We start from the raw sequence: 11,457 nt of genomic DNA, 5'->3' as shown, positions 1-11,457 counted from the left end.
CAGAGTCTGTTTCAAGTATTTGACAAAGCTTAACTCGAATGCTTGTGTATCAATTGCCATATTGTCCTCTGCATTTGATCTGCGTGTGTGTGTGTGTGCACAGTATATGCAGCACAAGTGAAAAGAAATGATGCTGTAGTAACAAGTGACACATGCATGTCATCTGAGGAGACCGCACGGACTACACGGGGTAAACATGTAGTCTGACAGAATATCATCTCTATCTCTGTGGCGTCAGGCATCTTTACTGTAGCTTGTCTCTCTCCCCCTCAGGACCTCTTTAGTCGTCGTAATCTGGAGGTTCTGGGCACATTTTCACTCCCCTCCTCTGCGAGTGTGGATCTGGAACCAATAGAGGAGCCTGAGGATGCAGGCTTGACAGATAGGCCCCTCAGACTTGTGGCCAGCCTGTTTTGGTTTGTCTGTCCCGTGTTATTGCTTGTGAGGGGGAGCCTTTGGGCCCGTTTCCCTGGAGTAAGCAGCTCTACTTCCACTGTGGTTTTCTTGCACTCCGAGACAGGGAAAGCCTTGGGCTCTGCCTTGGCTTCGGCTGGAGGAAGGGGCGGCAGAGGAAGAAGGTCATGCTTGGATGTTTGTGTGGAGCACTGGGGGAAGTCAGTTTGCCTTGTGGCTGGAGGTCTTCCAAGGCATGTCCTCTTCGCCCTCTGTGGGTGAGGGTCTTCCCCAACATCACTCGGCTTGCACCTCTTGTTCTTGCTGGTCCTCTGACTGAATTCATATTGGCAGACATCTGCAGAGGCACCGTTTAGGTCGACGCGATCTGGAGGACCGTTCTCAGCCTGCTGTTCCTGCTTTTGAGTCGTCCCAATCTGAGCTTCAGTTAAGGCACTGGAGCAAGGCACCTTGTGGTCTGCCGTCTGTGGGAGGGCCCTCTGCTCAGAGCTGGACACAGTCTCTGGGCTTGATTCGGACCCTCCAGCTTCAGGTTCCGGTCTTTGGTTTTTGGGACAGCTCCGCTGGTCAATCTGCTGCGCCCCTCACTGGAACCACAGAGCTCTCGTTGGACACTGGCTTGTTTGGCTCTGCAAAAGTTAAAAGGATAAAAGGACATGAACAGATACTGGAGTGTCCTCTCATTTTGACTGGTGGGGTTGGAAAGTTCTGCATTAGATCATACTTACATCTTTTGAAGCGCAGTCTTCTTTGTTTTTGTGAGGTTGTTTAAAAGCTCTTGGGTTTCTCCCACACTGGAAAAATATTCCGATCTGCTTTGTTCACTCAGCTCAGTCTAGAGAGGACAAACAGAATCGGTGTAAACAAAAAATATTATTCCTGGCATCCCCTGGAAAGGTTTGGCTCCTCGGTGCAGTCATCATCTGGCACTGTGGGACATTCAAAGACCTTCACTAGACTAGAATGATAAAAGTTCATATACATGTATCTTCTGATTCCCCTGTATTGCAGAAAGTCACCTCATTATTTGAACCATGATGCTGCACGAGAAGAATGTTTTTTAGAAGGCCTTCAGAGACACTTAGTAACAGCCCAGCTGGCAGAAAGAATTCGTCCGCCACTTAAAACTGTCCAAAGCAGCCACCTCAAAGGCTTCAGAGAATAATCACTGGCTCATCATAGTGTGACGAATGTTCATAGTCTCCACTGTCTGAGGCTCAAAGTGATGCTTGCAGCCTGAGGTTGGATTACTAAACAGTTAAAACAACGAATAAAGAAGTCTCATTAATAAGATGATGGAGTGAGGCGGAGGAAAAATACAAGTGAGGCATGACAATGTAAAAATGTTTTTTAAAAAAAGGTACAGTAAACAGCATTTCAGGGGAGGGATGATAATATTTATTTAAATAAGCTAGTGGGAGTAGCAGGACTGCAATTCAACTGTTTAAGAGCAGACAGACAGGAAAATCAGGAAGAAGCCTTCTCTTTACTTTCAGTAAATATGATTCTTTAACAAAGCAGCATGATTGTGGAGAACTTATGTTTGTATAAAATCTTTCTCGAAATGCCAATATACACCTGAGTTTCAGTACAATCTTGGTTGTTTAAATGGTTCATGGTGGCGTTGAACTTCAATATATACACATCAGGGGACCCTCTGAAGCAGAACAAGGAACAAGCCAAAGATTGGATCTCACCAACGTGTGCCCTCAACAGGTCACTAATGAAGGTTAATCACAGGTCTTTTCCCTGGCTGACCTCGAACAGACTCTGGATTTATGAGAGAACAGGAGACGCTGGTGGTAAATTGAGCAGAACTTAAAGGTTGAGAGCCCGTCGATTTATTATAAATTAATTGCATCAAATAAAGTTGGTGGGGTAACATCACAGTCCAGCTGGTTTAGAAAAGCACAGCTGTGCTATCCGCTAAATTCTAATATCAGCATATTAACATGCGCACAGTGAGCTTCCTAATTAACAGAAAAGAATGAGCTGAGGCTGAAGTTAATGATAGTTCAGCTTTGTAATAAAACAAAGTATTGGACATATACAAAAAATAAAGCTGATGATGGTGTCAGTTGAAAACATAAAGAGTCAGTAATCTTTACACTATCTGCCAATAGTTGTTGAGCTGTAGCACTCAAAAACACAAATTTAAACCTCATGGCGAAAAGTCGGGGAAATACCAAAGATTCATCCGCTAGTGACAATTAATGTTTGTCCATCAAGTGCATGTTGAGATATTTCACAAATAAAGGGACAATTTGACCTCGTGGCACAAGATGAAAAGTCAGAGGTTCACCGCAAGTCTTAAGGATTCGTTCTCTGGCCAACGTGAATGTTTGTGCCAAATTTTATGGCAGTCCATTCAACAGTATTTGAGTTAGTTCATTCTGGACCAAAGTGGAGGACCAGCTGACATCTTCCTCCACAGACTGAAACCTCTATAGACTGTTGCTGTAGCAAAATACAACTCGACACGATTTAAATCTTGGGAAATTCTAGGTTGTGGCCGCTTTGTTTATTTAACATGAGACATTTTTCAGTTCATTATTATTCCATAAACTGATTGGTAAAATGATCGATGCACACTTTAAGACGGGGAAAGCCAATGTGGTAAACTCTGGCACCCAATATGTGAAAAACGAGGGGAAAAAAAAAAAAAATCATGAATGTCCTCCCCCACATTTCATGATACCAGTGACAAGTATGACCTGACAACACAAGGGGAAAAGGAGTAATTGTCCCAAGCTGTAAGGGCAAGCTGGGGCATTGTGGCTTTGCACTGGGTGTTGAGACCTAGCAACAGCACTCTGGTCTGTGGTGTGGTAGACGAATAAAGAGGCCAGACGGAGGGAGGGCAGTGAATGAGGAGGCCGGGCAACAGGGAGGTAGGCGGAGTAGACCAGAAACAAGGGACAAGATACTACAGAATGAATAAAAAGAAAGAGAGAGTGTTTAGAGGGGAGCACAACAAAAGCAGAGGCGCCCCCCCAGAGTCATACTGCCTGACCTCAATAGTCTCTCCAGCATGCCCACAAATGCAAGAATCCTCACACAGGAAGTTCTCCACAGGCTGCTCTTTGTGTCGAGATGGAGTCATGCAACAGTGTGGGCAGAGACACAGACTTTACGCTCTCTCCTACCCAGAGCAGCAGCTAGCCTTGGAATTGGATTTAGGACAGTGACACACATGCAAACTTGCATTTGCCTACACACTCTCACACCCACCCCAACAACAACAATTCTGAGAAAAATGTGGGTGCCGTCATTTGCATTGTAATGCCTTGATGTGTATTCTCATCTGTTGAATATGAATAAACGCTGCTTGAAAGATGAACTTGAAAGAAAAATCAACAAGAAGCCAAAGGGAGGTTCTCTGGGAAAGTTTTGTGCCTTTCTGTTCTTGTCGGCACAACTTCAAAAGAGCAAGAGAGTGAAAGAACAGAGTCATGGAAAGAAAAGGCAGGAAGAGAGGAAGACGTTGGATATACATAGCAAGTAAAAGAAAGACAGAGAGACAGAGGGAGAGATGGTGCATGAATTATTATCACCCAGTGGTCTAGAGGGTTGGACAGTCTGTATATAGCAACTAGAGGAGGAAGTAGAGAGATTAAAGATGAAGAAAGAAAGAGAGTGAGTCAGACAGTGCTTGAACGACATTACAATTATCACAAGCTATGTGGATATAACAGTAAGTATTGTGTGGGAACCGAGGTGGCCTAATCTCGTTTGGAATGATGCAAACTCCAAATAGCTGGAGAAAGTCCCACGGAAAAGGAGGGAGAGATGGTGGTAAATAGGAACCGCCACCGCTACCACCTCTCCCTGAGCAAAAAAGAAAAGAAAAGAAAAGGGATTTAACCCCCCCACCGCCAGCCTGTCTGCTCGCCCCCACACAAAGCTGCAAAATGCTCCTCGTGATCCAACATGTAGAGTAGACCAACAGTGCCCTCCCGCCCCGGAGCCTCCCGAAACAACACCGCTCCGCCACGGGAGCTGCAACAGAACGGCACATCTGGATGTCAGATTACAGAGATAAGCCTGGCAGAAAGGGCAAGCAGAGCAGAGAGGATGAATCATTTGGTTTTAAAGAATACCAGTACATATTTACTTGATGTATTTATTTACTTAATTGTATTTCATTTACTTGTGTATTTTTCTTCCTCAATTTGTCGTGTAATGTTCTGCAATGTTTAATGTTCTGTGTTCTGTACGTTCTCTTGAATTGTTAAAACGTTTGAAAATACCCCCCCCCCCCCCCCAAAAAAAAAAAAAAAAAGAATACCAGTACAGAACCTCATAGTTTACCCCAACTCTGAATGACTGCTGGAAACAACTTCAAAAAGATAACCAACAACAGGCTCCATAAAATACAGGGAATGAACAGTTTCTCCCCAGCCGTCTGAGATAAGGTAGGACCACAGATAAGGAGATTATGTTGGTAATCTTTTAATGCAGCTGCACTTGAAAGTAACACACTGATGCAACTAAACGGTCTCCGAGTGGTCTAAAATCCTCCACCGCTGGATTGAATGATAAAATTTCCCCTCTGGGATTAATAAAGTAACTACCTACCTAACCTAACCTAACCTAACCTAAAACCTCTTTTGGTATTCCATGACATTGTTTATTGATTTTGGCCAAAAATATTGATACACAGATTTCTGCCAAAGGTTACTGCTCCATATACCAAAAAACAAATATCCAATCATCTGTTCAATAATCGACCAATTTTGCTTTTTAAAAACAGGCTGAATTTTTCAGTTAATCTCATGTGGCAACCAACCGTGATGACGCCCATTGGTTTGGGAGGTGCTCCTTTGAAGCCTTGAGTCTGGCACTTCAGCCATCTTGTTTTTTTAGAGTCAGAAGTGACCAGAAGTAAAGAACCAAAAGGAAACTGGAAACCAGGCAACCATACCTCTCTTTGAGACCTAATATCTAATTCATTATGGGATTATTTTCAGAAGAACCACCAGATCCAGCCCTAGTGGTCCTCAGTGGTATTGCACTTTAAGGCACTTCTGCATTAGCTTCACTTTTTAGACCTGGAGAACATGGCTATGTCTCAAATCACATACTTACACTTGCTATTTTGAGTGCATGAGTGCATTCAAACTGTCAAGTATGGAAACATGCATTGCACTATGAATATCTGGGGGGTCAAAAAAGTGAGTACTGCATGCTGGACACTTCACCCTCAACAGTCTCCATAATGGCTATGTAGCGGAAAGGGAGAGACCACCAACCTAAAGTATTTTCTGCTGCAGCTGTTGCGGAACGCCGCACTTTACAAATACAAGTTTTATACGTCTTCACACACGTGTTTATTTTTCACTAAGTACCAATATACTGCTGTTGGATAAAAGCCAAAATACCAAATAAAGCCAGCAGATACATTTGTGGGTGATGCATTCAAATGTTAAGACAGTGTGTGATTTGTCAAAATTCACATACTACACAACTAAGTGTAACAGTATGCAAATTGAGACACAGCACGTCCAAGTTTAATCCAATGGGTTTTGCAAGGACTTCGAGGCTAAACTTTCTCAACGAGGGCATTGCAATCTTTGTGTGGAGTGTAAAACATGAATATTACAAAAAAAAAAAAAAAAATCCAAAATGACAAATCAGAAAAGAGGTCCACGTGGGAAGCTCCACTCAACCATCAACTCTGATCTGCCATAGTGGAAGGCAGATTGTTTGTTCCTGGGTTACTCTACTGTCTTTGTACCTCACCTACCACAAACAAAACCACTGAGATGCCATCCTATGAAGCCAACTATTCACTTATCTGTCACGAAACAATGATTCATGCCAACTTGAAAAGCTTGAATCCCTCAAACCATTCGAGCTATAAAAACAGAATTATTCTTTCTACTGCAAAACCTTTGATCAGCTTTTTGAAGGCACAGCTAAGTTTACAGAATCCTCAAACTGGCAGCAAGAAACAACAACATTACTGAGCTGTTAGGACAGAAATACCTCCTGCAGAGATGTTCGTGAATGTGGTCCACAAATTCCACCCCTCATCTTCCACCCACCCACCCTCCGCCCACAGAGGAAGCATGCCCTGTTTGTCTCAGTTCACCACATCTTCCCTGCAACAGTCAACAAACATGCATGGGCACATACTTTTCTAAAATAGACGACAGTGTTCTTATCCACAAACAATGACAAAAGTTTTTGGATCCGCCCATGTGAAAGGATTAAGACAAGCTGTTAACTGTTTGAACTCACTTCATGCAAATGGATGAAAGCAACTGACGGCATGATGAAATGAAGGGACGGGATCGTGTACTGTGAGAGATCACAGCCATGTGTTTGGCCTAGGTGTACAGGAGGTCAGCAGACGCTGGACACTTGGGAAAGGACGGCTGCTAGCTGTTGCGAGCTGTGAAGAACAGAGACGTGCTGAGGTCACGAGTAAACACACAGGCTCGTCCAGAGCTCGGAAGAGGGGAGGGGGGTGGAGGTAGGGGTTAGAGGGGTGGGGGTTAGGGGACTGGAAACACATCTGCTCTGCCTTTGATCCAAACTTCTGCGGCCCAGCACGCCACTCACCTCAGCTGCCCACTCTGTGCCTGACTAGAAAACAACGGCCACAATCCTAAACACTAGCTCTTCCTTCCCATGCTGCCCTCCTCACTGTTGGTGCTGACTCGCAATAAAAGCAGCTTTTTGTGATGGACTTAAATCTTTAAATATCAAGAAAGAAAAATGAAGTTGTGTAAGAGATAATGCCTTTCGTTTGCTTCCCATTAATAGTCTCGAGCAAACAAAGTAGTTTCAATGTCCCTACCTCTGTCTGAGCAGTCACTTCTGGGTTTCTAGGTCGCACCAGGCGGAGTCCATCAGGCCGATATGGATGTCAGGATGGATTTCACTTCACAACACCAGACATGACAATCTCAATTTTAAAGCCGTCAGCATGCTCAAACCAAAGCACCTGTTTGTTGAACAGCGACTGAAACTCACCCCTCATTAGTTTCAAACACCTGAATTGAGGGTGACAACTTTTGTAACTTTCCGAAACTGACAATCATGCCCAACTCTGCGTGTGACAGTGAGTCGGACCTTTCTCTGAGGCTTCATTTTTTCATTGTTTACACAACTATTTTGTTCACTTCTCGTGTGTACAATGGAGTACGGCACTGTTAATACCGTCCAGCAAAGACTGATGAATAGATTAGCCAGCCGTGCTTCTCCATGGTAACGGCAGCCTTTTCTTGCTGGTTTTGAGTGTGGCGGTTTGGAAAAACAATTAAAAAAAAATTTGCTTTCTGAGGTGCTTGAATGACCTGTTGTGCATATTGGTTTGTTTCGAGCTTACCGCAACCTTAAAACTGCAATCATGTCAGCTTCAACCAGCCTGAAGGTGTCGTGAACCGAAACACAAAACTTGCAGGCATAAAACCAAAACAATGTGCTAAAAGACACTTCCTGCTTTTTAAATGCTGCTTCAGATACAACATGGTAAATCTGCACAAACATTTATAAACTGCCTCAGCCCGATAATGTAGGTTTAAGCATTGACTTTAAAGCACTGAAAATCAATAATAACTGGCATTATAGTTCACTTTACAGTCGCGGAAATGACTAAATCCCACCATCCTCTCTTTGGACTGAACCACAGCTGAAAATATGACTAATAAGAGCACAGAGTACACAACGAACATACAGTATGCTCAAGTGTGGGAGTGAGTAGTTGCCTTTCATTGGACAAAAGGCCAACCATGATGTCACCTTCACTCTCTCACTACATTAACCCCCTGACCTTATGAAAAGTGCTCATTTGATGAGTCTACATTTCCACTGCGGTTAAAGATTTTTGTTCAACAAGTCACACAAACTGAAACCTGACAACAAACCCGAAACCTCCCTAAACACAGGGAAATGTGGCATTACTCGGGACTAGCAGGCTCGTGCTGTCAAGAGTTGTGGGTTAAAAGACCCCGTCCTAAACATGCGATCAGCTCTGACATGCAACTCCAAAGACTCCATTATTTTTAGATGGCAACATTATAATACCTTACATCAGTTGGGACTTTTTTTATTCAGACTTTTGACTTCCCTGGCAACATTTAAACTGCAAAGACTCAACTCAGACAAATAACAACAGAGTGAGGCATGTAAACTAATGATTGTTTTTGTCATGTGAAAAACTTGAGCCTTTCTGTCTGGTATCTTTCCCTTACAAACCAAACTCGAGGTTGAGCTAGTGAGAGCTCCACCACAAGACTCCCACCCTCCAATTCCCTCTGCTTGTACTGTATGAGCCCAGAGAACCACATCCTGAGGAGGGAACGCAATCGACAGCAATGCCTCCGTGAACTGGAAAATTGGTTACACAATATGAACTTTTCACTGACGACTGTGTTGCTCCACTAAAAATATTACAATCACTGCTTTCATTGGAAGCCAAACTGTGGAGAGTGCAGAGACATTTCAAAGGGGAACAATAGCAAAAAGTCCATAGAAAAACAGCAGGCCACTGATCATGGGATGTGATGGGAGAAATGTCTGTCCTTGATGTGAGTGCCAAGGTGAGAGGGTCCACCGACATTTCCCAGAATCCTCTGGGGAGTTTGGGATCAAATGAACACTGACCAAAGGACAGTTGATAATAATATAAATGGATAAAAAAGAAGTTTGGTCGTAGTTCTTATGACATGGTATTCACAGCATGGACAACAAGGACACTCAACCTGACTTTGAGTCATACTACTGAAGGCACATGACATTTAACTGCAGACAATCAAGCTAATTGAACTCTCCTGTAAAAAAAAATAAAGTTTTCTTGAACAATAAATTATGTTTAGTGGAGAATATCATACAGAAACAGTTGCCTAGCTGCCTAATAGGCTGATAAAAATGTGATTTCTATACAAGATGAATACTAGTACACAATATCAACACTGACTCCAGTGCCACAATCATGAGCATGAGTGTATGAATATTCTATTATCAACACTTTCTTAGGAGGTAAAATGCACAAAATTATATTTAGCTATATTTTTGACTACCCAACAATCCCATGTTTTAGTGTGACACAGAAGAAATGAGTCCGTGAATTGGCAGAATTATGAGCCATGATTTTTTTTTTTTTTTTTTCTAAAGAAGGGTTGCCTCCGCAGCTTTGGGCCCCACTTCACACCACCCACCCGTCACGTTTTCCTCTCTGTAGGTCTCTGAAAAGTCCCTGTAGGTTCAGAGCCCGCCCCCTTGTAAACAGGATCGGCATATATAAGTGAGAGCACAATTTGGCAACAGATCCCTATAATAACACACAGACCCATGCAGGACTGTTTGCCAGGCGACTGGAAGAGGAAATAGAGGAGTATAAACAGCACTCACCGCGGACTGGCTCGGGTTTCTATGGCACGCTGAGGCATCCTCTGGACAGCTCACACACACAACATATCGCTCAGGAAACACACGCAAATCTGAAAGCAGGCAGAGAAACAACACAGACCCTGCTGGTTAATAACGTGGGCTCACCTCTAATTATGAGTCAAAGTCAGACAGAGGGGACTGTGGTGGATGTTTGAATTTACATCTACAAACACCAAGTATTTACTATCCCTCAGACTGAAGAGAAAATTGCAGTTTACATATAATTGCTGAACTTTATGAGCTGCATAAACAGCATGAAATATTAGAAAATTCTACATTACCAGTGACTTTTGGGAGTCATATGACTCCTTCACTGACTTCAAAAGGAAAGATCATTTACAGTACAACATAATTACTATTACATGTATTATTATTATTATTATTATTGATCTAACTGTCTGAGAGCACTCAAGATGAACTCACCTCAACATGTCATCTCAACTGGACAGCCAAGCTGGCACAACTGAGCTACAGTCTCATACATAACCTCCTGTATGTAAACAAGTTTCATAATAATGGAAGACTTCTGCATCACCATGTTTCCTGATGGCAAGAAATACTGTCAGAAGATGTGACTTCCTGCTTCAACAAATGACCAGGAGCACTGGCAATATGAGAACATTCATGATGCTCTTAGCCTACCACCTTCTGTTCAAAGGTTTTTGCAGCAGTTGTGAATTTAGTCTGTAAAAGCTCATATCCCTCCTCAGTGGACATTTTTTGTAAAACATTGGTTTTGCTTCACTTGTGAAGTAGCAGGGATTCATAAACACAGTTAAGGCTTACTTTCTGTTGAACGGGGGCATAACTTGCAAATACCTTGGTTGGAGTAAACACCAAGAATGAGTACGAATAATTATTTTGAGGGTGGGTTTGGGTGCTGCTCAACAACATGAAATGTGCTGCGCAAAGTTTTGACACTTGAAGATGAATTTTCAGGCCAAAATTGCCAGCTGTAAACTGAAAGGTAGTTTAAAAACTAACAGAACATTGCGGAGCAAATCAATTTACTAAGAAAATGACAATTTTCTAGAAGTAGAACTCTTTTGAGTTTGAATATTCCACAAGCTTTTCTCTTGAGCCACCCCACCCCATAGTCAATATGTAAAGTATACTTCCATTTCGTGATCTAACAGGCAGATTGACGGGAAATTTGCTACCCACCAAATGGAACAAAACATTTCAGCTCTGTGATCTAATGGTTGTTCCTGTGATGTCAAACCCAGGACAAACTTAACAGTTTTTGTCCCACTGATAATGAGCAGGTCTGTTTTTTGTTCCTTTAAACATTTTTGAAATGTGGGGTAAATCAGAAAATACCACTGTATTCTGACTGACTAATTATAGTTAAGTTTTATAAAGGCTGTATTTTTGCCATCTAGTTCCCCTAATAGAGTTAAACTGGAAACTTGTAGCCAATCACAAGAAGGACTTTTTAACCATCCGTTTTATAGCTAATTGAAATTACACATATGTACAGCCAGCTCAGTGGACCGAATTACACAACCTTTGACCTCAGGAGACTGGGTCTAATTTGATGTGTAATGGACCTGCAGAGAAGCCGTCATCTCAGCCTGCAACAGGTCAGTGCTGCCGTAACATCCAGGCCCCTGCCCCCGGGGAGCAGATATTAACTTTACTGAC

At 42.8% G+C, this 11,457-nt stretch overlaps 1 protein-coding gene across 1 annotated transcript in view; it reads right to left on the bottom strand.

Moving 5' to 3' along the window:
• Positions 1 to 11,457, bottom strand: part of slx4ip (SLX4 interacting protein) — a 31,094-nt gene continuing 19,637 nt past the window's right edge. The window contains 4 exon segments of the mRNA XM_069689786.1: positions 1 to 997; positions 1,000 to 1,043; positions 1,143 to 1,249; positions 9,775 to 9,863. Of these exon segments, the coding sequence (XP_069545887.1) occupies positions 270 to 997; positions 1,000 to 1,043; positions 1,143 to 1,249; positions 9,775 to 9,863 (968 nt within the window). The 3' untranslated portion in view covers positions 1 to 269.

This window comes from Brachyistius frenatus, unplaced genomic scaffold, assembly GCF_029030835.1.
Source record: "Brachyistius frenatus isolate BFR_SWC_R1_liver_20210118 unplaced genomic scaffold, ASM2903083v1 Contig_8, whole genome shotgun sequence".
Classification (NCBI taxonomy): Eukaryota; Metazoa; Chordata; class Actinopteri; family Embiotocidae; genus Brachyistius; species Brachyistius frenatus.
This window is presented reverse-complemented; position numbering and strand designations above follow the sequence as displayed.